General features: G+C 45.9%; 2 protein-coding genes across 3 annotated transcripts in view; both read left to right on the top strand.

Moving 5' to 3' along the window:
- Window positions 1-13,709, top strand: part of qin (tudor domain-containing protein qin) — a 118,920-nt gene extending 105,211 nt beyond the window's left edge. For both annotated transcript variants that reach the window (XM_072288838.1, XM_055066525.2), the window contains 5 exons: window positions 2,128-2,259; window positions 4,862-5,102; window positions 10,816-10,945; window positions 11,094-11,250; window positions 13,318-13,709. In XM_072288838.1, coding sequence (XP_072144939.1) covers window positions 2,128-2,259; window positions 4,862-5,102; window positions 10,816-10,945; window positions 11,094-11,250; window positions 13,318-13,425 — 768 coding nt within the window. In that variant the 3' untranslated portion in view covers window positions 13,426-13,709. The remainder of the gene's footprint in view (window positions 1-2,127; window positions 2,260-4,861; window positions 5,103-10,815; window positions 10,946-11,093; window positions 11,251-13,317) is intronic.
- Window positions 13,710-15,417: 1,708 nt separating this feature from the next.
- On the top strand, window positions 15,418-24,009 carry LOC126522668 (engulfment and cell motility protein 2-like). The gene has a single exon (XM_050171443.3). It carries the CDS (start codon window positions 16,041-16,043, stop codon window positions 18,210-18,212), a length of 2,172 nt encoding a protein of 723 aa, XP_050027400.2. The 5' UTR covers window positions 15,418-16,040; the 3' UTR covers window positions 18,213-24,009.
- Window positions 24,010-27,663: the final 3,654 nt, after the last annotated feature.

The raw sequence follows: 27,663 nt of genomic DNA, 5'->3' as shown, positions 1-27,663 counted from the left end.
CAAAAAATGGTGGCAATGCCGCCTTGAAGTTGCTGCACCAGCTTGTCAAGACATCACAGATCTTGGCACTGTCTTCTCAAGCCTAATTAATTTTTTATTGGTTAAGGTGCACTGCGTTGCATTCTAAGAGCCTGCAGCCAAACATTGCTTGTTTCAAGAAGCTTTACTAAGCAGCAATGGCCCACATAAGAAAAAGTAATTTAAAATTTGCGATGTCAAGCTAGTAGGCGGGTGCTTGGGTTATAGCACAAAGGTCAGTGGAACATTGAACAGCCTAGTTAATTTTTTATTGGTAAAGGTGCCCTGCGTTGCATTCGAAGAGCCTGCGGCTAAACATTGCATGTTTCAAGAAGCTTTACTAAGCAGCAATGGCCCACATAAGAAAAAGTATTTGGAAATTCGCGACATCAAGCTAGTAGGCGGTTGCTCGGGTTATGGCACAAAAGTCAGTGGAACATTGAACTTCGTTTATTCTTATCATAGCCACTCTATTAGAGTGAAATCAACAAAATAGTCTTCTGATGGAATACAGCAAAAATTGTTCATACGTTCGGAAATAAAATGTTCAAATGAGGAAAATGTACGATCCAAAGTCACTAAAAAATTTCGCACTCAATGGTAGTAATATCTATGCAATGCGGGGCACTGCAGCACGAGATGCCAAAGCCCGCCGAACTGGTGGGGACCGAGCGACCTGACATAGGCATTATCGTTTTTGCGGCTTCAGGAAGCTTACGTTTACACTCCTCGAATTCAGCCTGGGTCAGCAGCTTCTTCAAGCGGGTCATTTTGACTTGCCCACTCGGTGTATCATTGCAGCACAAGACACCGATGTGCATCGAGCTGGTTGTGCCTGAGATGCACGTTGTCGTTTTCCTGTTGCGTAGTGTTTTAAGATGGCCGCAGTAAATCGGAAAGAGATCAAGCTGGTAGGCGACGCAATACGATGCCTACAATGACGCCAGAGTAAAACATGACACTCACTTCGTGCAACCTGCAGCAGGGAACGGAAAGGCGGCGTGTTTGGCTTATCACCTATTAATAGCGTGCTTTGCACTTTTAGTGGCACTGCACCCCATGTGCTGTGAAACCAATAGTGAAGATACTTGTTAGAGTTGGCAGCGATAGCTGTAGATACAGCTAGCGACAACCCAGTAGGAGATTTGCTGGTACCGATAGGAAATGGAAGTTTGCTGGCCTCGATCACGCAGCAGAGAGCTGTTGGCGCGTCATGTGCTGCTCGACCACGATGGATACATTGCAGCTTGCAAGCTGTTTTTGACCTCGTCACCGTTTCTCCGTTTTTCACTAAGAGTGAAGTGGAAAGCGAAAGACTGTCGCATTGGAACCGAAGGCATCTATTGTAAAGGCTGTCATGTCACGTGCTAAGAAGTCATGTGTTGCACATGCCGAAAATCTTTTTGTTGTTTTGTTACAAATTCATCACACACGTGGCCTTTGTAGCAGTTCCACATGCTGCAACGCCACTTTCTTATTTCCACGTTTACAATTGGGCACCCCATTGAGAATATGTTGCAGTAAAGGCCAGTATTGGATGTAACAAAGTAATTTCGGCTCCTCCTTCAACTATGTTATAGCAAGGTTCGACTGAATTTGTGCTTGAGACATTATTCGGATGTTCTAATTCGCATCAAAGGATTTGTGTTCTGATTGCAGGACAGTCACTTATGCAACCATCAGCAGAGCGAAGTTAGTGCAGGAAGAGAACTGCATTCAGCACAGTAAGACAGTACACTGTCAGTGTGCTTGTACTTTTTCTCCTATCTTCAGTAGAAAATAGGAGAAAAAGAAAAAAAGGTTGTGCCTATTCCACCAACGTATCAGGCAGCCGGACTGCACACGTCTGATGTAGTCTCCTCCATACAAATGGTGATCAGAGTACAACTTTTGGCCGCTTGCCATTGTGTTCAGTAGTACACTGCTCCGAGAACTCTGTATGAAGAGCTCCTGCATGAATTGTCTTGGAGCATGAATTCTCTTTATTGTCTTTTTTAAATGTGATGTACAAAACATTGCGGCTGTGGATCATGCTCAGCATTGACCTTTGGCATTTCTTGAGCCCATTTGTTGAACTTCATTCCTTCACAGAGTTCTGTCTCGTTCCAGGCGAGGCCCACCGAGACGTCACGTGCCAAAGTGCATCTCTTCTTGCCCGATGGAGTGGCACTCCACGAGTTTATGGTGGAGGCTGGCTTGGCTTGCAGAACCAAAGAGGAGCTACCAACTGAAATCGTTGAGGCAAGTGCTTAGTAGTGGGCCCAAGTCTGCTTGAATCCAGTAAAGAAGCTCAGAGGCCGACACATGCACAACATTACCCACCCGCAGATGTGTTATTTCAGCACGAAAATTAGACAATCACGGAAAAGAGACCGCGCAATGCAAGTGCTATTGCATGTGTTTTCTCTCGCCACATTTTAATGGAGACAAAATGCAAGAACATTCAAGCGCTTAGATTTAAAGAAACTGTTAAAGAAACAGAGATGGTCAAAATTAGTGCAATGCGAATATTCGCATTTTCGAATAGTATCGAATATTATGCTATTTGATATTTACTTTGAGAGCAGCTGCAATATTTGTGCTTATTGCAACTCACGGTCACAAGTTTGTTTACTGTCTAATAGAGTCAACAACCCATTTTCTGGACGGCCAATTTTTCGGACATGCCCAATAATTTGGACGCCTTCGTGGCACCGCCATGGCACCCCTAGAGTCAATGTGTAAGAATGTCTGAAATTTTGGACGCACAAAACCCGTCGCCATCTGATTTTCTGGACCTTTTCCCATGACTGCAGGTCTGAAACTGCATTGATCGAAGCCACCACCACCGCAATTTTTATTACCTTGCCGCCTTGAACAGGCACTTGCAACTGATCCGCTGGCAGCCGTAGCCACTACTGCGGCAAGGTTAGGTCTAACTACTTTGACATTCGCTACCAAGCTTCTTGCTGTTCAGTGCCGTGTTTTTCATTAAAACAATTCGCCACTGTTAGCAATGGCACCAGCTCTACCTTTATAAGCATAGCCAAGACTTTGAAGCTCGGAAAGCATGATGTGTTACTTAATGCCTGTTCCCAAAAGTCAGCTGCGCCTCAGTACAGTTGTGTTATGCGGTGAAGCATGTGCTTAGTATTGCCGTGAACCATACAAAGAGTGGGAAGAGTTAATTGTCACAGGACACATTATGTATTCCTTAATCACACACGCATGCATCCGCCGTCTCCTGTAATAATACGAGCACCGATATGCCTAACAATTATACTGACAGGCCTTCAAAGCTATTTCGGACATGCCTGTGGCGATTTGAGCCCTTGAGCGCAGTAAAAGGCATGCATTCGTTTTTTTTCGAACTGCACGATTTTTCATATGTTTTCACGGCCTCTATGGAGTCCAAAAAATTGAATGTTGACTGTAATCAGTGAGACACAATTTTTAATACAAAAATAGACTGTAGATATAACTGTTGCAAATATATTAATTGTAGTCATTTCATAAACTTTGTTAAACAATGGGTAAAAGAAACCGAGCAACAAGCTCCAGATACGCCGCTATATGTCGGCACCATCTTTGCCAATCTTGGCGCCCTGGTTGTCTGCACTCTTTTCTCACCACCGCCATGTCCAGATACTAAGTTAGAAAAACAAGTTTTGGATAAAAATAAATACCTTTAAAAATTTCTCCATAACCTTCATAATATTTTAAAAACTTTTATTTGCGAGAAAACACTGTTCCAAAAATTAAATCTATAATATTTCCAAAGAAAGTGATAAGATGAGTGAATGACATCACCATCGTCAAAATAGCATTGAACAGCAACTATTCGTTATTCGGCCAAAACCACTATTCTCTTTGAATTCGCTTCGAACTCAACATAGCAACTATTCAATATTCTGCCAAAACCACTTTTCTTCTTGAATTCGCTTTGAACTCAACATCTACTATTCGCACAACCCTAGTCAATCAATCTGAAGTCCTCCAGAATGGCATGGTTCGGCACATGGTTCGTGGTTTTGGCACATAAAACCTCAGAAGTTGAATAAAATTTTTCATGTGGTCTCCTTTCTGACTTGAGCGCTGTGTCCATAGAGTTGGGGTAGGGAAAACTAGTGCTGTAACTGAACAATGTCTTGCTTGTAAATGCTATCTTCACTGACTGCAGCGAGTGAGTGTTGCTAAAATTAGATAATTCTCCTGGTTTCTGACATCATTGCGACATCGTGGTGATACAGGCGTACAAGGCCGTGATAATGTAACAATTCTATCCCCCTTCCTTTCTTTCTTGCTCTTTTGTCGGTGGTTTGAGCATCATTTGTTATTACCAGAATCAACCACTCTTAAAGAGTGATGATAAAGGAATAAAATAGGGCGAAGAGAAATGCTACGTATTACCAGTCCAGTTCGACATTGAACTTCCTCATAACAAGCCACCGAATGCACAGTGATTTGTCATATATATATCCAGTGTTTCAGTCTGTTCTGTCATGTGTATGTCAAATTGTTATCCTGTATTGTGAATTGATTTGCGCAGACTTGCCATAAAACAAGCAAGAGTAAAATGACTGTGTGCCTGCTGAAAACATGTACAGTTAAACTTCGATATAACGAAGTATTTAACTTCTTATAACCAATTGTCTATCGACCACCATGTATTTAGAACCTCAATATAAGGAAGTGTGTTTGTATGCGATTTCAACATAACGTAATTTTGTGTCCGCCATAAAGGAGTGCCGAGACAATAAATGGAAACTTCAGGTATACTGTTAATGTCCTTTTTTTTTTTCTGACACTTTCTTCATTTTATGAAGGCTTGCTCTCCCTCTCTCTTTTACATTTTTCATCCCAGGAAGCTGATCTCATCCCCTGTCCTTATAAGAGCTTGGAATTTCCTGAGGATGGGGTGTTTCCCGTCTTAGTAACAAACTTGGATGACGCTGACCTGGGCTGCATCCAGCTTGCAAAGTTTGCCCATCCATCGAATGATGAGCAGGAGGCCATTAACTGCTCCATTGACGCCTTCAATGCCATGGCAGAGGCTTTGCAGAAAGAGGCTGAGGACTGTCCTCATTTGCTGGACACAAGTTTAGGTGAGTGCAGCGAATCACGAAGGGAATCCCTGGTGAATGCGGTTCACTTGAAGAGACTGAAGTTTTGTGTTGCTTCATCATTGAATATTGCATGAGTAAGGGGGAAATGCTCGAGAAGGTGAGGAGCGCATAACACGCGATGGAACGAGAAATTATAGGCATAACAGTAAATGGGGACACGGGATTCAGAGACCAAGAAATTGCGTAAGAAATCAATATTTTGTAAAAGGTATTTTTGGTATTTCCAACTATTATTCTACCACTTTGCCAAGTTTTGCACATTCTAAATCAATATTTTAGCTGTAATATAAATTTTTGGCACCAGTGTAGGCTAAATATGAGCCAAAGCTTCCGTAAAGAAGTGCTTTTTCCACGGCGCGTGACGGCCCTCTGAGTCGTTCGGTCGCGGCGACCTGTATATCATTTGAAAGAGCAGTCTCTTGTCTTCATTTTCCCGTCACCGCTTGTTCCATCCACACATTGGCAGTGAAGAAATTCCGCATCAAAAAGAAGGCCCAATGCATGCTGTAATTGGTCGACAACGGTACGTGACCCTCAGATAGCCACGTCATTGGCTAGACTGGCATTGTCTACATCACTCCGCGGGCGCTCCACACACAGAATGCGTGAGAACGAGGTTTCCCACGCTGACAGCGATGCCGACCTCGGCTCCGAAGTTCGCTACGAAGTTCAAATTAAAAAAAAAAAAAAGGAAGAGGAAGTCTGCGTACAATGTCAAAAAACGACACTCCACCATGCCGCTTCCCAATAACATCGATAAGGCGTGTTTATAGTCCGACGTTATCGGTGCACGGGCGAGCGTCGCTCAACGCGAACTTTGAAGCTTTGAAGCACGGGCGCTTTGGAGTCCGTTGGCCGCGTCCGGTTACGCCGGCTGCACCAGTGTGTCGAACCATTGGTCTAACAATAGACACTGTTGTTCTCGCCAACGTGACACAACGTGTGTGCGCGCTTACGCTAAGTCGGACTATATTTAGCCCACCCACTCCCGTAGTCGAGCGACGCCGGAGATCTTGATGGCGTGTTAGGCCTACACCCCCGAAGCGCTCCCAACAATAGCCGCATTTTATCGACATTTTGGCACGACGCTACGATTCTGCAGCCGGAATTTTCGCAACGTATTGACAGTGAAGCTCAAGGAAAACTTACAGCATTAGCGTCAACCCCTGCTACTGACCGAAGATTGATACTACTAGATCGCGTCGACGACACTGTTGCTGGGACAAACGAGATGCTGCAACGTCTGCTGAGCATGCATCTGCTGAAAACATGCAGCGGGTGCTCAGAAGGCATCACCGTAGGGACACTAGCCAGAAAGAGTACATTCCTGGAGGCTGCTAATGCAATAGCACTTGTATATATTCAAATATTTTGTGGCGTTCTGTTATAAAAAATAAGCTCATTTTGTTTTTTCAAGTTTTCTCAGAATCTCATTTTTGGTATTGTGTGACTAGCATCAGACTCCTCAGTATCTGCGAGCGACGGCATTCCTGGCACTCTGCCAGAAATGCTATTGTTCGTTTACATGTCCAGTGGTAGTCGCGCAAAATGTCATGACAGTGAAAGTAGCTTCAGAAGTTGCTGTGCACACATAGGCTTGCCTGCGATCTGGTTAGTCCGTATCTCTACCATTTTCATGCGGTTACCATAGACAAAAGTACAATCAATGCATGCACCAAATGTTGAACCCCTGGCACCATAACAGGACTGCAATTTTGTAGCTGTGCCTTTTCTGGTGCCACTCCTTTTTGCGCTTCGTCAGTGATAAGAGCGACGCTCCATCTGCTTCATCAATGTTATCAGCTGGCCGTGAATGGTGGATGATAAGGGCAGCATATAGAATCGAGCAGAATGCATCACTAAAAAGTTGCGACCCAGAAATTGACCATGCTATCATTGCCGACTAACAGCAATTTTTTAGCAACAGTCCATGTCCTCATCAGTGCAGACATCAAGGGTGGAGTTGGCGCTGCTTAAATAACTTGCAGCCTCTGGGACTGCGTTATTTAACACCTAAATAAACAAATGCTGGACACGCGGAACCAACACAGTGGGACTCCTGATTGGCCTGTCAGGGTTCGCTTGTCCTATGGTTTGGGCGTGGTCGGTGCTGGATCTTATCACACTTGGACTTTATACGAAACATGATGCAGCTCCTCTTCGTTGGTTGCTCTTGTCGCACAGCACACGATTTGAGAGGTGTGTTTTGCATGCAGCCACTTATAATTCAGTCATCTGACCATCTGTGTCCACGGAAGTTTAATTTATTGTCTCGGCATTCCTTTGCAGTGGCATTGATATTTCATTACATTGAAATCACATGCAAACACACTTAGTTACATTGATGTTCCAAATACATGGTGTTCTATGGACAAGAGGTTATGACGTGTTAAATGCTTCGGTATGCTGAGAATTTCGTTATATTGAAGTTCATCATATCGAGGTTTAACTGTACTGCTAGTATTTCCGCTCAAGTCATTTTTGGTCAAATTAGTACGTATTCAAGCAGGCAGAGTCCGAATTATTCAACGACTTGGTCATACTTACACATTCAATTTATGGGCCAGTGAAGGTGCCTCGAAGTAGTCCGAATAATCGAGCTTGTCTATATAATCAGTCGGCACCAATTGTGAATCAGCCAGTTGCAGTACAGAGGCTTCTGCTTTACAAGGAAAAAACGGACCATTGAAAAGCACCTGTGGTGTTTAAACCAATGCTTGAGCGTTATCAAGGGCTGATTAAGGCTGGCCTGACTCAGAAGAGCATTGATGACATTGAGTCTGGCTACGTGTATCTGACTGATAGTAGCTCTAGCCTTGCTGAAAGCTTGGCTAAGCTGGCAGCTGTCAAAAAAGAAGTTCATAAGATGTAAAAAAGCAATGTTGGTGCGACTTATATGTGGCATTTACTAAAGGTGGCAGATGTTACATGGCAGCACTCTAAGCATGCGGGCTTGCCGATGTACGCAAGCTCATGTTCCATGCATTATAGGCGTCAAAACATGGCCTTATTTTGAGATCGCGCAAGCATCTCACTTTCCGAACGTTTGTTTTGGCTCCCACGTCACTGAGTAGGCGATGTTGAATTTGCACGCCTGCCTTGCCATACTTACAACCGCTGACAAAAAGCTCGGCGCCAGCCTACCGCGAGAGATAATGAGAGCACAACCGTTAACCTGTTGCAGCCTTTGAATGGCTGCAACAGATTTTTATTCGGTGGCCAAAATCTCCATTAGATCAGCGCATCATAATCAGGTAAGCACAGCACATCATGAGAATATGTGTGTGCAAACCTGCAATGCGTCAAACACGTGCCTCTTGTAGACGTCCACACGGCAATTTTCATCCTAGACACCAGCTTTCAAATTCCGTTTCTTGACCACTGTTAAAAAATTACTAAACTATTTACGCTGCTGTCTCTAGTCTATACTGTAAGGGGATGTACTGGTTCAAGTTGTGTACGCATGTCGTGTTTATGCTGTGCGGTGATATATTTGGCATATGTCCGCACAATGCCGATGGAAGTCCGTGGTCGCCAACAGAGGCAACATAGATTTGTAGCAGACATTTTGTGGGAAACTGCAAAAATGACTTTAGCCAACACGCATCATTTGTGCCGGCGATTTTTCCAGCAACACATACAATGTTGTTTCCAATTCACTGCTTTGCGTCATCTACGTGGCTAAGCAGACACTGCCCTTTCGCCACATTGCAGCCATGAAAATAGTCAACCCCACAGGTCTTCTCAAAGGCACATCGAAGCTGGTATACATCGTGCACACGTCCTTTGAACGAAAACGTCCACACACAGACGCGCGCGGTACGAAACCTGCGCAAACACGTGCAGAGCAGCAGGCAACCACGGCGGCGTGAAGGAGAGATTGAAGAGACGTACACCCGCTGGTTAAAATTTTACCCCGCATGCAGCACTCTCACGTCAGCGCGGCAGCACCGCTCTGCAGTGCCGTTGTTGTCTATACAAAGGTGTGACTTAATATATTTATTAACTTTTCTGCAGAAGTGGCTGTTCTTTAAGGGAGTGCAGCTTATACAAGGGTGTGACTTGTACACAGGGAAATACGGTAGTTACAGCATGCTGTGTGAACAGGTTTGTTGTCTTCATTTAAATAAAGGGATACTCAAATAATAGGTCTCGATTTTCTTGCATTTAGAGGTAGAGCAACATTGTTTTACAGGCAGTAAGTACTTTCTGGAATAATTATTTTTGATTTGAAGTGTTTGAAATACCCTAGGATGTTTTCAGTAATTGGCATATATTTACTCTATAGTGTTCCAAAATCTATATTTAGGTGCCCTAAACTGCACTGCAATTAACATTTTCCTGCTCCAGAAATTGCTCCAGATCTTAATTCGTCAGTGGCACTACTGTATATTATACCCCCACTACGTGACCCACGCTTCATACACTTCTTTGCACTTTGACATTCCTAATGCACTAAAAGTGCTGGGATGTTCCCATATTTGTCCTCTGTGTCCCTTGTCTCTCTTGTAGCACATTTCAGTCAAAATTATGTGGAGATAAACAGGGCCTGTTGCTTTCACTGCCACTTCACTAATGCTGCAGGCAAGACACCCATTACTTGTGGAAGATCTTATGGCCTCAATCATTTTGCCACCTGCATCAGCAAAGCTCAGTGAGGTTAAGGTCTTGCATAGGGGTACGCTGTAGTAACCTTGTGTTTATCAGCACAAGAAAGAAAACAATCTTCAGTGTCGTAAGTTTTACATACAGCGGTCGATCAACGGATGTCTCTGACAATGGGACTAGTATTAGAGTTGTCGGACGATCCCACCGCTGTTATCAGTTGTAGGAGTTGTTGGACGATCTCGCCGCTGCCACCATTTGTAAGATTTGGAGTCGGGCTTGTAGGACAATCGGAGGAACTTGGGGCGACAGGACTAGGCGAGCAGGATTTATTTACATTTTGAACAAGAGATACATTTACTCAGTCTAGCGTGACTCCCAAATGGAGCCCACAAGATGAACATACAGCAAAGGAGCACACAGCTCACGAGTACATTGACGAGCACAGAGCATGACGACGAGCACACTCTAGCCGCCGACAACAGCTGATTGTATCCACTTCGTGTTCCCTAGATCCCTAGGTGAGGCAAAACGTTCGACGTCATCGTAAACAAGCCGCCTCTCTGCGGGACGTTTTACAAACACGCACACACAGGTTTCAGTGCCCCCTCCGCGGGCAGACGACCTTTGCAGCGCAGTCATCGTGGTGTCCATTGTCCCGCGTCCCCGTAGCCAGGTGGTCACGCCCGACCCCAGCCGGCGCCTCTAAATTCCAGAGCTGCCGTAGTCCGCAGTTCTCCAAAGGAAGTTCACGGTTGGTTAGCGCTGTCCTCGCTGGTTCTCTGAAGGGCACCCCCATCGCGGGTGGATCGAAACATGTGCAGCGGGCTGAAATAACTTGCACGTTGCCACCTCGGCAGGCCATTCCTAACACTAGTCAAGGGGAGCTGTTAAAGACGTGACTCTGCTGGGCCAGCAACAACTGAACAACACTAGAACATTCATTGTTTGACCACTGTTGATCACTTCAAGTTTCTGTGTTTCTGTGCACCTTTCTCATGTTCAGCTTTACATTGTGTGGCAAAACCAGGTGTATTACATTTGCTTTTCCATTTGTGTGACTCCCATGTGCCTATTTTGCTTTCAGGCACACCATGTATTGGCAAGTATGGCTACGACAAACTGTGGTATCGTGGTATTGTGACTGGCGTTAAGAAGAAGAAGGTGACAGTCTTTTACGTCGACTATGGGAACAGCGAATCCATCTTGAAAGAAGAGTACGGCATCATCCAGCTTCTTTGTTGTTCACCTTTTGCATCTTGCAATATTGATTGTCGCTGGCTGCTTATTGTCATGTTGTCCTTTTTTTCAATCAGTGCCTTAGCTTAAGAAGTAAGTGCCTATCTTGCCTGCGTTTCATTACAGCTTGCGTGTGCTGCCAGCCAAGTTTCTGGACATTCCCATGCAAGCAAAGGCCTGTCGCTTTCACGGTGTTAGCATTGTTGGCGACAAAAACAAAGCAAGGTTGATGATGTCAGACATTCTCTTTGATGACAAAATTGGCTGCCTTGCCAGAATCAAGGTCAGTGTAGATTCTTTACTGTATTACTTGGTACGTACTCAGAGAAAAACGTAGTATGGCTGCAGAAGAACAGTAGCTTTAAAAAAGTTGAGGCACAAGTAATAGCTGAAAGAAAAGAAAAATTTGAAGGAAAACTTCCACCAGTTGCTTATCTACACTCCCTCTCAAAAATGAAGTGCAGTGCTGCAGAAGCTATGGGTGTAATCTGCCAACCAGGCTCAAAAAACAGAAGGGCTTGCCCCAGTATCTGCTGGTAATCGATCTTAGTTTGAGTGTTGCTGGGTGATTGGAGAAATCATAGGAGTGTTAGTGGTGTGTAACATGCAAGCACTGCTCCTTTTATCGAGACATGGAGCCAGTTCTTGTTTGTGATTGGCTGACGTGGCCTCTAGCTTTGCTGCACTGCACAGAGTTTATGACTTGAAGTATAAATCATTGTCTTCTAGATGCTCCTGAGGTCCATTATTGCCTTCTGAGGGTACCCTTTTTATCCAAATTCATTGTTACTTCAGTTGCTAATAGAAAGAATGATCTTTCTTGCACCCCCTTGCAAGTAAAGTTCAGTAAAATAAGGCAAAGAAGGTAGCACCTCTGCAACCTTTTTTTCATATCAAGCAATATTCAGACATCCTGCATATTTGATTATGGCCATTTTCCTACGTGCTCTGCTCCTGGGCATTTTTGGAATAACTGAACTTTGTCACTTTTCTGAATTAATATGCTCAGTAACTGGTATAGTGCATTGTTGCATCCCATCCGTTGTAAGCAGCTATTTCCAAAGCAAGCCAATTCTTTAGCTGACCTCGTTCATTTTTAAAGATTTTATCAAGCAATTTACTTGGCAACATGCTTCTTGTTCACTTTTCCTGAAGTATAGAAAGTGTGTGCAGTTTGCTTATTGTTCATAAAACATTCTAAAGTGTAAAATTAGGTAAAGCCATTGCCCCGCTTGCAGACATTCTGAAGCAGGAAATACTGCTTTAGATTTCAAAGAAGATCATGCCTATGTTGTCCAGCACCTGAGTGTTGAAAGGTTACACTTAGGCTACTTACTAAACAGTAGTACTAGCTGCATGCCAAATATGAAAAATATTTCAGGCTTTCGTGTTGCACATGTGTACTGATAACTTCAGGGGCCCTGAACCACTTTTTCTCGAAGTTGAGAAATGCACTTTAAATTAAATTAGACTATTTCAGAAGTACTTTGCCACAAAATGTTCTTGCAACGATTTACACTGCAAAGGCCACTGCGGAGTTTGGTGTGTCCACAACGCTCCGGCTACTGGCATACAGTTCAAATTTGATTTGGATGTTCACGTAGATGCCACTATTTCTGATTTTTCCGCCTACTACGTGCCAAATGCGGTTGCCCTCAGCAAGCCACAGTGTGCTCAGCCAGTGGATTCATCGCGGCACCCCACAGCGGCTGCGGTATCTACGCTACGGAGCAGGCTGCAGCTACATGCAACCGCAGTGTTTGCTTTGTACACGACAGGACTAGAGTGCGCGCTCTCACTCATATACTCCTGCCTGGCTGTGCTACGTGGTGCGGACCAGCTTTGTCATGCACTAACTTGACCGATGGAGAGAAGCCACAACCAGCTTGCACATTTTGAAGTGCTGTGAATAGCTCATTACAAAGCGAAGTCTACCTAGGCATCTAACCAGGAGCAGCCAGGAGGGAACGCATGCTGGCAAGCATGCGTGTGGTCTAACCTTAAGTTTCGGCTGGTTTGAGGCTAGCTGAGTGTTCAAAACTAGTCGAATTTAGCGAGACCTGACCGCTACGACACCGATAAGCAGGGTGACCAAGAAGTCCTAATCGATAGAAGGCCTATCGTGTGTGCATTGTGCTCAGTTTATTTGCATACTCGACTTGAGATGACAGCTTCTGGGAAGGGCTTCGGAAGGCTGGGTCCATTGACATCTAGGGTAAAGGGGGGTTACAATCCTCGGCTTCTCATTTGCATTATGCTCGTAAAACATGCATGCTCATTCATTTCCTCATGTGCCATAATACTGTACTAAGCCCTATTACTGGTTTCTTTTCATTTATTTTTGTTACAGAAGAAAGATAGCGATCCCATCGAAATAGACCTGATGAACTCTTCCTTGGAACTCATCTACCAGCCGCTGGCTGACGATGGATGCATCACAATCAACAGAGAGCCGTGAAGTGCTTCAAGCCAGAGCCCAAAGCAAGTCAGCTTCATTGATGGTGCCTCATTTTGTACTGCCTGAGCAACAAACTTCCAGCAAGAAGGTTGTTGTGCAATACTGGTCCATAGTTAAGTGTGCTTCAGTTCTGTGCATTCAAGAGAAAGAGCATCCCTTGTAAATCTGAGCATCTATTCCATTCATAGCTTGTTTTGTTCTTCAGCTAAGACCTGCGTCTGGATGTTCCATGTTGTTCGTTCATTTCCCACCACTGTGATCTGTATTAAAAGGTGGTTTATTTTTGTGCTTCTCCTGTGCTCATGTGACAAGGCTCTTCAAAGAAAGCCTAAGCCACTGAATAGTCCTTTCTGTGCATGTGTATCTGTGCGTGCACCTATGTACGTACGTACGAGTGTGTGCATGAAGGCTTGCCGTGTGCCGTCACCGATCACCAACCCAGACAGCTATGTGAACTTCAATGACTTCTCTCTAAAATCAGTAAACCAGGGAAGGCACTTACAGGCCCCCTGTGTTTAGTAGTGAGCACGTGAACTCTCTCTATCCTTTTGCCTTTGCCTCCTTTCTTTCAATCCGTCGTCTCCTTTCCCCCCCCGTGCAGGGCAGCCAAACCAGTCATTTGTCCGGTTAACCTCCCTGTCTTTCCTTTTTCACTCTCTCCACTATATTGAAGGCTCTAAACTAGAAATTTTATTTTTCCTGTAGTACGTGGAAGGGCAGAGTTTGTGACTGCAAGGTCTGCACGGAAAGTGTGTGCATCAAATCCAGTGGTTCTACCACAAAGAAATGAAATGTTTACCGAAACATTTGATTTGGAATGGTTCAGAGCTCAGCAGATGAATCTTTCTAGTGGCGCCAGTCGATTCAAACCAATGGCTTTGAGAGCAGTTCTTAATTTCGGGGAGGTGCTAATTGCAGTTACTTTCTAAGTTACAAACTATGTGTAGTCAATTTCTTGGCCGAGGATTCCATTCTTATCAACAATATACTTTGAAATCTAAACTGGAACAAGAAAAAAAAATAAGACAGCGTGGTTGCTTAGTCGCTTTGGTGCTGTGCTGTAAGCCCGAGGGCAGGGGATCAAATCACGGCCACAGCACCTCACTTGGATAGGGGCAAAATGCAAAAACGCCCATGAACCATGCATTAGGTGCACGTTAAAGAAACGAAGGTGGTCATAATTTGGATTCCCCACTACGGCATGCCTCATAATCATATCGTGGTTGTGGCCCGTAAAACCTAAAACTTTATTTAAATAAAAGAAAAATTAAAAGTTTGTGAACTTTCCAGGCAGACCTCGTTGTAGAAATCTTGAGTTACTTGTCAGCATGGAAATTCATAGACAAGGGTCCAGGATTTGTCCCTACTACATCCGTAATTGCTGCTGCGGCTGTAATTGGTGAATGACCATGGTACTCCACTCCAGAGAACGAGGTCGTAGGTTCGATTCACGGCCGCGGTGGCCGCATTCCTATGTGGGCGGAATGCAAAAAAGGCTCTCGTGTATCGTGCACATTAAAGATCGTGGTGGAAAGTATTACATGGCCTCCTGCCAAACTACAGTAGCCTAGCCCCTGAGCGGCGTACCGGGCACACGGGCCCCCACCGCCACTGCTGCGGTGTTTCTCATATCGTTTTTTTATTATTATTGTATTTCATTCGGTACCACATGAGGGCGTATAGTGACAGCAATGATCTGCACCATGTATTGCGTGCTTCTTATTTTTTTATCGCAAGGGAGAAAACGGGAACAGGTCGAACTAATCGCCGTTGCATTCCCGCTCGTTCGCGAGCGATGAAAGGGAGGGAGAAAAAAAAAATAAAGAAGAAATACGGTGCAGCGAACGCTCTTACGCGAGATGGGAGCGTGCCTCGGCGCCGTGCCCGCCGCTCCCATCAACGAGCGTGCGCCGACTGCCGCCGAGGCCCTCTCCACCGCGACTCACTCCTCCGTGGTCGAGTTTCCCGAGGTCGTCTCGGGTGTCCTTACCGTAAGACGCGCGCTTGTCAGGTAAGTGACGTTGCGCCGACAGCAACGACGGCGCTACGGCAGTGGCGTGATGGCAGCGGCGCAAGTTTACCGCCCGGTGGTTTCGTCGACGCGCCCGCAGCGGCTGTGGCCCAACGGCGTACGAAGTCGCCATCGAACGCACCGGACGCACGATGCCGTCGACGCGGGAGCGTGGTGCAGCAGCCGCTAAACGCCCTCGTCGGGCGACAGCTGCTGCTGCGGAATTCCGTGTTGCGTGCTGTACGCCTCGCAGCGGCGCGTGCCGTCGGTGATGTGTACGCAGTGGTCCATGACTGCGGGGGCGCACGTGATCGCGCTTGTAAGCGCGCCGGAACGCGCCGAGCGTGTGATTCTTCCTCGCCTCGGCCCGCCGCCGACACCGATACAACCGATATTCACCGCGCTTCGCTGGCATCGCTGACGCAACGGCCCCACTGATGCTGCGGCGGAATCGCAGCGCGCTGCCGATAAGGAAGCTCGACCCCGATAGAGGCGTCAGCACGAAGTCCACGCCGGGTCGGGGATGGATAAACTTGCGCTCGCCGGGCGTGCGATGAGTATATGACTGCGCAGGGTCACGGGCGCCCCGATTAGCGGAGCTGCGATGGCTTGTCCCGCGAAGCCGCCCGCCGTCGGCCGGCGGGCGAAGGTCGGCGTCAAGACTCCCCGCGGAGATCAGCTGCTCGATCTTGATCTGGATCTGCCACTGTCCACCATCATCGATGACGTGTGCCAGCGAGTGGGCATCGCCGACCCCGACTGCTACGCGATCAAGTACGACGGCAGTGAAGTGTACGTCTTCGACGCCAACAAGCTGGACATCAGGAACGGAGACATGCTCCAGCTTGTGCGGATGCCGATGAACAGGAACGATGTCATCGAGAAGCTGGCCGCCGGCACGCCGGACGAGAAAGCGGAAGCCCTGCAGGCGCTGCTGATCCTCGCCGCGGATCCCGACTCCGCCGTCAGGTTCATCGCCTACGACGGTCACAATACCATTGTCAACTGGATTGAAGCCGGTGTGTACAAAGGAAGCATGCTCTGCCGAGCGCTTCTGTGCCTTCAGGGTCTGATCGATCATTGCCTGATAACGTGGGAGATACTTTCGACCAAGTGCTTGAGCAGGATACTGAAGGAGACGAACTGTGCTAACGGTACGGATTGGAATAATGTGGAAGTTTTTCTCAGTGTGCTTGAATGTGTGGTTACTAGTAACGCGGCTGCGTACGAAACGGTTTTCATGGGCATGCCCTGGGAGAAGTACGCGTTGCTGATGCAAGAAGGGTCAGTGGTCGTCATGAGGAACTGCGTCATGTTATTGAACGCGCTCTTTGCCCAAGGCAACCCTGGTCACAGAGACGCCCTTAAGAATGCCATTAGTAACTGGAAGATAAAGAGCGTTGTGTGGACTAGGCTGACAAACTACGGACAAGTGGATTCGGAGTTGGCGCGCGCTCTGCACGTCTTCCAAGCCCAGATGCTCGGTTTGTACGAGCGGCTTTGGAAAGCCAGCGTTGACACCGAAGACCTCGCTTTGAATGGCAAGGTGGACATTCTCTTGAAGTTTGCCGAGAGCGGTCTAAATTGCGACGACGCCAGGTACAAGCAGCTGGACAGCAAGCGACGCCTCTCGGTTCGCCACACCGCCATGGGACTCGAGAACGTGAGTGTACCGCTGAAGGACTTCGCGAAGCCTGCAGGCAGACTTGCCATAGAGAACCTCCTGTATTTCGCCGACAAGTACAACTTGAGCTTCACCACGGCGATCCAGGAAAACTTGTTCAGTTCTCCCGAGCACATGTGCCCGCTGGTCGAGAGCAGCATCCTGCTGACAGAGCTCTTGTGCCACGTGTTCAGGGTCGGCAAGCCGGCCGGCGGCGGCAGCGACGACGAGGGCACCTTCTCGCTCATGTACTTCTCCCACGAGTGCTTCTTCGAGGAGATCTTCAGCGTCTGCATGCTGCTCGTGTTCAAGACGTGGCGCGAGATGAGAGCGTCGGTGGCGAGCATCCGCAAGGTTTTCGGCATCGTGAACGAGCAGATCGGCCGGGCGCTCAGGCTCAATCCGCACTGCGCGGACATCAACGGCTTCCGCACGACGTTGTCGTCCCTGCCTTACTCGGAGATCGTCAAGCAGCTGCAGCGGGAGAACGACGAACGCAAGGCGTCCGAGAGGCAGTCTCGAGCCGTGAACCAGCTGCGGGACTCGCTCCGTGCCGATATTGTCTCCCTGGTGAACGAGAACCGCATCAACGTTCTCTGCAAGGGAGCGAGGTTCCAAAAGTACGGCGCCAAGGGGAACCGCATCAAGGACTGTTACGTCTTCGTCAAGTTGGCCCGCAACCTAAAGGCCGTTCACTACGGCGATTGCAACGCCACCTGCGAAGACGTCGACATCGAGGAGCTGTCCGAGACCATTCTGGTGTCGGACATCGAAATGATCAACACGGGCACGTCTTGCCCTCAGGCGCGGAAGGCGGCCAGGCAGATAGTCGACCTGGCGTTTTCCATCGTGGTCTGTGGCGACGGGCAGCCGCTCAATCTGGTGGCTCCTAACGCTAAAGTGCTTAACCGGTGGCTCGACGGGCTGGACGTCCTACTGGGCAACACCGCGAGCAGCATCGAAGCGCGAGGAGACATGGGCATTCTGTTGGACATGGAGGTTCGCCTGAGGCTGCTGGAGACCGAGGGCATCCACATCCCAGAGACGCCGCCTCCCGTCCCTCCGCCGCCGTCAAACTTCGACTTCTCCTCGAGGTTCTTTGGCAGCTTGTGAACCTATTGTGTGTGTGCTGGCTGGTGCAGTACTAACCAGCAGCTGTTGTGTGATATTAACTAGTCTCGTTCGGCCTATTCGTGCAGCAAAGGTGGCGTTGAAGTGGATCCACTTGTAGATATTATTGATCACATATTAGCAATATCAAGTTTTGCATTGGCACTAAATGCAAGAATAAGTCGCATATAACTATTGGACATAGATGTAATATCGGGCACAATTTCCAAACTTGGCCTTGAAAATACGTATTTGTGGTAAATTATGTCAATAGGAATCGATCAAGGTATATTCATGTTTGCTAAGCGCGCTCCGCGATTTATCGGTCTATTTTCATGACGCAACCTGTACGCCGGAGTAAGTTTCGCAGAGCAGGTAACCATTATAGGTGTTTGCCGTTTGAAAGGCTTAATATTACGACATTACGCCAAGCCTGAATGCGGAAAATGTCCTACCAGCTGAAAGTGGCATGTTATGTATGTGAATACCGTTTATCACTGGACTGCAATATGTTGAGCGACCTTTGGCGTAGTAAACGAGCTAGGAAGGTCGCCCGCAATGCGAACTCTAGTTATTGTTTTAACGAGTGTATATATAGTGTCTACAACTGCCTTTGAGTCAAGTTCCTCCTGCAACTAAAGCAGTGCACAGTCATCACCTTTAGTAAAATGAAGTTAGACATCTGAATGAGTGAACGAGTCGTCAGATCGCAGATGCGCTGTAAATGGTTACGGCGGCATGACCTTCCTTCGCCTGTATATTTGCTGTAACCCATAGAACGTTTGCACAAATTAACGCCAAAGTTATGTCCTCTGGATCGCGCTTGAATTGTCAAACATGACTTCCCAACGTCAACATGTCAACTAGACGATGGAATACTCGCCAGGCTAATGCATTGGCCTTTGCAGCTAGGCTGATTAAGTCGCGAGTGTCCAAATCGCATAGGAAAGAAATTTGGAGGGCGGCCCAACTCCGACACGGCCTATTCAAATACATGTAAAACGCAAAAACGCTTTTCTGAGATAACCCCTTGACCGATTTTAATGAAATTTGTTGCATTTAAGAGAGAAAGTTAAGTTCTAGTGACTGTTGGAAGCGTAATCTCGATTTAGGGCTTTAATTTTGTTAAAAAGATTTTCAAGTATTCAACCGTTTGAAAAAAAAATAGAAGGACAAGGTTTACAAATTCATAGCTCTACGTCAAGAACAGATATCGCGGTTCTGTAAACGGCATCCATTAGATCATTCAAAGCGGACAAATTTGATGTCATTTTACACCTTACGTGAATTTGTTACGTTGGTTGCAAGGGTTCTGCTAGTATTTCCATATTACAAAATTTTTTAATATTCATATGTAAGTTATCAATTTTGTCCGCTTTCTATGTACTATCATATGCAATTCACATAATTGTGATATCATTCTTCCTTGCTGAGTTACAGCGTTAACTGTAAAGTTGATGGTTGAGTTTTCTGAAAATTTTCAATTTTCGCCAATTTTTAATGAAAAATTGCCGGCCCAAATCAAGAATTCGAAGCCAACAGTCACTAGATTTTGAGTCTTTATTTTAAGTGCAACAAACCCGCGCCAAATTTGGTGCAGTGGTTGCCGAGAAAAACGAATTCTCCTTTTACATGTATTTACATAGGAGCACCCGAGCTAAAGCTTCCTCTTAAGACTGGAACGCGATAGCATTCAAGGATCTCTGACTGCTGCTTACGCTTCCCGGCAACTGCAGCTTATGTAACCTTTACCGGGAAACGCTGGCGGCGAACGCTATGCGCGAAGGCACGCTTTCCGGTAGAAGCGCGGAGGCGAGCGCCATTTTGGATGGTGGTGCTGCGAGAAACCCTAGTTCGGCGCGCCGGTCAATGAATGGTAGAAACGCTGAACAAAGGGGTTTATGTTTGAGCCTCCGCGTAACAAAACTACGTTTTCTCGTACATTCAAATTACGATCCGACGCTATCATGTCTGTAGGTTGTGTGCAAGTCGTACTTTTGAGAACTTCTTTTTACGCATTTTACTTTCAGAAATTCGATTACTTCAGTAACGGCTACGGAGGGCCTGCGTGGTTGGGTGCGCGTGGTTTGGAATAAATTTTCGCTCAAAGACGGTCGACGCTGGACGCCGACGCCGGAGTTCTCGCGCAGCGCCCAGGCAGTGCTATATATAATATACAATTATCGCCCAGTGAAGCATTTGGAATTTCCGCTAGACCGTCCGGGAAGAGATTGGAAACACCTCTTTGTATGTGCGCCCCTCCGTCGGATGACGCGAGCCGCTACGGGACATGGACTCGTTTTGCGGCGTGTCCGTGGTCAGCAACCAAACAACGAAACCGAGTGTTTTGCGGACCAAAATAAAATCGCTTGATTGTTACAAAACCTAAGTGAAAAAGGTAGCTGTAAGCGATAAATCTCTTTTTAGAGCGCACTATATAGGGATGGATGGCTGGTAGGGGCGAACGTCGTAAGGCATGGTGCCACGACGTGTACCTCCTCGAGTAATGCTAGAGCGCACACAAGTCACTTTCATGCGGCCGCACACTGGCTAAACACGCGTATCCCGCGCAAACTGAGCGCTCAGCGAGTATAATTGAATGGGAGATTACTACAGTAGCATCTCGTTAAACGGGACCTCAAGGGTTCGGTATGTTTGGATAAGCAGGAGTTCCCTTTACCGAGAAGGCTGTGAAAGAGTGCTGTACTACGTGTCACGTATGCACATTCGTGATACTGTTGCCGGAAGCGTTGAGTAAAATGTAGCAGCTATAGTTAAAACACAGAAAACATGGTGTTCAGCGCTTAAAACTTTAGTATGTTACGCGTACAGTACAGTTGCCGACCGATAATTCCGAGTCGGCAGGAACCGCCTACAAGCCCAAATAAACGTAAGCTTATAATAACGGATCCGTCAGAAAATAAGCGGCTTGATCATTCTCCAAATGACAATAATAATAAAAGGTTTTCGAACGCTTTGATGCACGTGCGTCTACACCGGGCCCCAAAAGTTTACGGACCACGGGACTTAGGAGAACATTCAATAACCGATAAGCCTGTAGCAGTAGCCAGTAAAGCTGCATACGACAACGTTGTTAACACATATATTCTAGTCGAGGCCCGAAATGCAAATACCAGGCTGCGTTGTGAGGCTGCCTAGATACTGAGCCTTTTCTAACATTTGATGGCCCGTAATATTTTGCGGCCGGCTGTACTTGCATGCGGCCGGGTCAATCTGTACTTCGACCATCTTCGTGCTTTCACTACACAGATGAAAGTACAGGGGATGCATGCACCAAGTCTACATCCCTTGTCAACTTGTAACGGAGGGCGGCCGCGCTTCGATAGCTGGATAAGGTGTTTATTATTATTATTATTATTATTATTATTATTATTATTATTATTATTATTATTATTATTATTATATTTTGCGACAGTCATTTTTCGTCACCTCCCTTACTTCATTGTCGCCTTTGTTGCCGTGTATATTTAGGGTGGAATTGGCGCTGTTTGAAGCTAGCTGCTTGATTCCGAGCGACAGAAACGGCGTAACAGCAGCCAAAGAAGTCGCTATTATAAAGCGTAAATTGGGCGTTCGGCGCATGCCGCGCGTCCAGCAGGAATGAATTTCTTCACAGTACAGGTGTTGGGGAATAAAAAAAAAAACATCATTTAGAGGTTGATTCTGTATATGTAGTTCCGTTTGTAGCAAGTTCCGAGCATATTTCGGTTCCGAACAAAGGAAGTACCTTCCCCTCCCCATTTTCCCCATTGTACAAATGCAAAACCAACCAATCGGAAGCCTGTTCCATTTTACCGATTTCCATTTACCGAGATACCACAGTGTAGTTACACACTAACGTATACCGATCCACAGCTCGTAGAGGCAAATTCGGTGGCATCTTTTTGCCCTCGGCTGTGTACGACGTTTCCGCTCGAAGCGGTCATATATACTTCCTTGATTCTAAGATATTGCCCGAGAATCGGGTATACCTCAAAACGGGAAAAAAATAAAGAAACAATGACCATAATTTGACAGAAAAAAGAAATGTCCAACCCATATATTGGAGTCTATGTGAAGCGGTGCGGTCGATCTTAATTGCCCGTTTCATTCCTGCGCCTTTTGGCGTAAAGGAAACTGGTGCCCTCGCCCGTGCTTTCGCACATCCGGGCTACGCAATGGGACAGACGCGGCGATCATATCAAAAAGCTTGTTGACGTCGACACGATAGATGCTAGCACACGTGGGACTGTGTGGGGCCTAACGGTTAGAGCACCGGGCTACTACTGTGCTGAGGTACCGAGGTTCGATCCCACGATCTCCAAGTGCGAGCTATTCGGCGCGAGACAGCAACTAGTGCCCAGCAGCCACGGTCAAGAAAATCCGGCAGGGCTCGCAAAGCAAGAATTTAGCGATTAAGTCATTGAACCATTTGAATTCCGGAGGGCAGAGCAAACATTCCCGCCCTTGTGTCCAATAGTCGAGGCGTCCTATATGAGGCGGTGAATTAGGAACAGTCAAATCTAATCCAAGAATTAGGACGACGCTGTGTTTCATATAGTTTTCCTTTTTTTCGTTCGCTTGCCGCCAGCTCGAGCGCGTGCTTGTCGGAGGGATTTCTCATTGTCGATGAGGCCAGCGAACGTTGAGTCAGCCCGCGTACGCGCATAGCGTAGATATGCAAGCCCTCTTCGCAGTCGAGGGAAAAATAAAAAAAAAAAGTGATTCTAGGTCGCGATTGCGTGCGCTCTGAAGTGGATCGGAAATGGGCACCCGGATGTAACAAAAACGCAAGAGTTGACTCGCGCATTGTTGCCAAGCTCTTTTTTTTGTTGTTGTTGTTGTTTTACGGACAGGCTTTTTATCCATGGGTCACACTCGTTACACGCATGCTACATACAGGGTGTTTCAGCGAACACTTGCAAAAATTTTTTTAAAGGTTGCCTGTGGCAAATAGCTCAATTCTAGTTCGTGAGCCGGTCTACTCGAAGCGGCGGACAATACTCGCACAAAAAATTGAGACGCAAAATCGACTAATTAATAAAAAATTCACTAATTGAGTTTTTAACTAATTACATTATGACCCATACATTCTATTACAATTACAAATTCTAGCAGTGGACTTCGCAAGGCGGATCCACTTGGAACGAATTTTCAGGACGACACCAGTTTCGAATATAAATTCCCGAACTTTGCGGAGAGATGCGTTGGCGTTCCAGTTACTTGTGTGCTTCACTGCATGAAACAACGTTTTGTTAACAAATTAACTGGAACGCCAATGCATTTCTCCGCAAAGTTCGGCAATTTATATCTCGAAACTGGTGTCATCTCGAAAATTCGTTCCAAGTGGATCCGCCTTGCGAACTCCACGGCTAGAATTTGTAATTGTAATAGAATGTATGGACCATAATGTAATTAGATAAAACTCAATTAGCGAAATTTTTTATTAATTAGTCGATTTTGCATCTCAATTTTTTGTGCGAGTATTGTCCGCCGCTTCGAGTAGACCGGCTCATGAACTAGAATTGTGATATCTGCCACAGGTGACTTTTAAAGATTTTTGAAAGTGTTCGCTGAAACGCCCTGTATATTCTTCGCGCTCAATTTATGTGGGGCTCAATTGGCCTTCGTTCAGCACTTCAGCAAAATTCTTTCGCGAGCCAGTGGAACGAAAGCTAAATAAATATCGGCCAGAGATCAAAAAATGTTATTTATACAATCGCCAGCCTTTCGCGAAATGCTCTATATAATCACTTTCTTCGTTCCAGTTTCTTCAAATAAAATTTATATTTTATTACTACTTGATGTTATTTTCTTGTTGGGAACTCTCATATACGTGGACCATTTACGTACTAGAGTCGCTGGAGTTGGAGGGAAGGTGAAATTTTCAGCAACGAACTTGTACAATCACATTTGTTCGCTCATATGGTCTTTCAGAAAGAACACCGGAGCTTGCGGAACGCTTCTGTATAATTATGCGTTCCGGTCCGTTGACAACGCAGTAAACCGTATACACTTTCGTCCCGGCAGATTGCCTGTGGCATTTTCGCCAAGGTACTTATAAACACAAGGCTGAAAGACCGGCACTGGTACTTAAGCTGACACTGGTGTTGGAATCCATTAAAATTTCTGGACATGCGGACTATCTTGACCCCCTGTTCATGGTTATCTCGCAGTCCCTGATTTTCCTCGCCACTTTTGCAACCTACGGAACGTTCAGGATGATAACCTTCGTCGCATTGAAGAGTAACGTAATTATTTGCTTCCTCTCTCGAGGAAGTAAGGCTCCATGGCGTAAAAACTGGGCCGACAGCTGCCCAATGATGAAATCGAGATGTCAGTGGCGATTTAGTAGTAAAAGCGAGAGAAACGCGCGTTAGTAGTGTGCGTCGCACTTCTTTGAGGTCCCGGATTCATGCTTTAAACTGACACTGCAAAGTGTGGTTCAGATCGAAGCTTACTCGACACATGTTTCTGCCTCTTCGAGGAGCGAAGTGCAACTGACGGTGGTCCGGAGATGACCACCGTCACATGCAATATATATAAGGTGTACCACCTAACTTGAGCCTAACATTAAATATATGCAAATGCACGCAGCTGGACAGAACCAATGTAATGTTGTTCGCCGTCGCTTGGCGATACTCAGTATATATATATATATATATATATATATATATATATATATATATATATATATATATATATATATATATATATATATATATATATATATATATATATATCATTCCACCTAATTAGATAATAAGTTTTTATTAATCAACTTCTCAAATATTCTAATTACGTGAAAAGTGTCAATGAAATAATTGTTGAGCAACATGAAAAACTCCCGATACAGCTTTCTGTTGCTCGATACGTGTTACATAGAAGTTTTTCCGAGCGTGAAATACGCCCGCGAATACACGCAAAGTGCCTCGAGCGGCCAGTCGCGCGGCAATCTTGCGTGTATTTGCGGGCTTCTTTCACGCTCGGAAAAACACTAATTATCTAATTAGGCGGAATGAAAAAAAGTACACCGAGTATCTCCAAACGATCGCAAACAACATTACCTTGGTTCTGTCGAGCTACGTGGCGTTTGCACATTTTAATGTTCGGCTCAAGTTACGTGGGACACCCTGTATATACCTCTACTACGTGACCGGCGTCCCACACTTCACAGTAAACGAGACAAAAACGAAATTGGCAATACTCCTTCAAAGTGGCACCATAAAAGGTAAGGTGTATTAGTACATGACACTTCTGCAATAAGAAAACGGCCGCTCTCGCCTCGAAAGAACTGTAGGATGTGTTGTAAGCCAGAAAAGACGCAAAATGGAAGGACATATATATATCAGTGACGCCACCTTGAAGTTCCTGCGCCAGTTCTACGCAACATCGTTCACTTTACACCACGTGCTCTCAAGACTGTATGTTTGTAATTTGTAAGTCTGTGATTATTGCATTCGGATGGCACCGAAGAAACAATTTATCAAGTTCGACCCCTCTCCGCGAGAACGGTCCAAACGTGTTAACACACTGCTAAACATGCATGCTAAACCCGAGAAGTCGTACTGGCGCTGCCGTTCGGGCGCGATATTCGAAGAACAGAAACTTTGGCCTTCGATTTATCCCGCAGCAACCGACCATACCTTTCTTCAGCTAAATAAACACAGTGTAAAGCACAACAAACGTAGTCCAGTGCAATAAGCCTCTTTGAAGTCATTCCCCAGCCTAACGTACGTGAGTTTCATAGTGCTTCGCGTAAGACAACAGGAACTGTATATCTGTTTAATCATATCAGTGCCGACTTTAGGATCGGGGAGGAGTCCCTGCCTGGGACACCGTATAATTGCCCTGTCCGCACCTGATCTCGTAAGCGGCAAGAGACTAAAGGCGCCTTTTTTTTTTTGGTGTGTGTGTGTGTGTGTGTGTGTGTGTGCGTGCGTGCGTGCGTGCGTGCGTGCGTGCGTGCGTGCGTGCGTGCGTGCGTGCGCGCGCGCGCATTTCAAGAACAAAGCAGCTCCAAACGCACCGCGCATGGCCACGGGACTGATGGTGCTAACGGCAGCTTCTATATTGTGCCCTATAGCGACACGCATTTCCTTGTACATCCAGCTGTCGAACCATCCAGGTCTTACTTCATTTCACCTACAGCGAGGGCTTAGGCCCCATGCAGCCTTTGAATAAAGACTGTTGTTATCTGTGCTTGTATATTCGGCCTCTTCGATTTGTCGTCCAAGACTGCCCAGGTTTTTCCAGGACAACCAGAGGTGCTCCTTTCAACCAACCAGCTTTTAGCGGTGCATTTCAGAGCAGTGTACAGAATTGTGTTTGCAGAATTGTGACTTCGTTTCCCGTTACGGAGTTGTAAACTTTATACTTGATTTTTATGAAATTATGCAATAAAAAACACATTTTCAAAAGTTTCTTTGGCATAAATGTAAATTACACTTTCTACAGTTGCTAGATTTTAACTTTTCCTTTTAAACGCAACAAGCCCCATCAAAATCGGTGCAGTAGTTGCCAAGAAAAAAAAAGAACATTTCTCCGTTTCTATGTATTGCAGTATTTGCAAAAATACAACGCGAGTTTTTTTTTTTTTTTTTCGAAATTTGTTGCATCGCTCCTTGCGTTATATTAGGGTTTGTGACACGTGTAAGCGTTACATATATATATTTCAAGGAAAAGTTCTGTAGGTCCGGTGCATAGGTAGTTGAATAAACGAAGGAGCACACTTACGAAAATTCCATTTTTAATGTTGTATAACGTTTCGGCCGTGGCACGGCCTTCGTCAGAATATATATATATATTTCCCCGCCGTGGCTGCTTAGTGTCTCTCGTGTTAAGCTGCTAAGCACGAGGTCGCGGGATCAAATCCCGACTGCGGCGGACGCGTTATGATGAGGGCAAAATAGAAATATGCTCGTGTCTCGTGCATTGGGGGCACGATAAAGATCCTCGGGTGGTCAAAATTAATCCAGAGTCCCTCAGTACGGCATGCCTTACATAATCAAATCGCTGTTTTAATTGGCACGGAAAACCATAGAATTCAACTCAACAACTTTGCGGTTGTCTCTGGTTTATTTGTTCAACAGTTTGCCGAAATTGTTGGCAAATAACACATATATAACCGCGAGGTTGTGCTTCTAATCTTTCTAAATACGGTTGGCCCATTGAAAAAATCCAGTCACCACTATACAGGGGGTCCCAGTTAACTTGGACCAAGATTTTAAACATACCCAAGAGCTCTAGAGAAATCGTACCGACTGCATAGTAGCCGTAGTGGTATGTATTTACGGCCAGTATTTTTTCATCACCAAGTATTACTTAATTACTTTAATTTGTGAACTTTTTAATTATTGCTTGAATCGCAAACATATCAATTACAATGTTGTAGGGCACCTCAAGTAACCTCCGAATCAAGCATTTGTTTAGTGCTCAGCTTTGCGTCGTTGGT

This window comes from Dermacentor andersoni, chromosome 6, assembly GCF_023375885.2.
Source record: "Dermacentor andersoni chromosome 6, qqDerAnde1_hic_scaffold, whole genome shotgun sequence".
NCBI lineage: Eukaryota > Metazoa > Arthropoda > Arachnida > Ixodida > Ixodidae > Dermacentor > Dermacentor andersoni.
The sequence above is the reverse complement of the archived record's forward strand: the minus strand, read 5'-3'. Positions and strand labels throughout refer to the sequence as shown.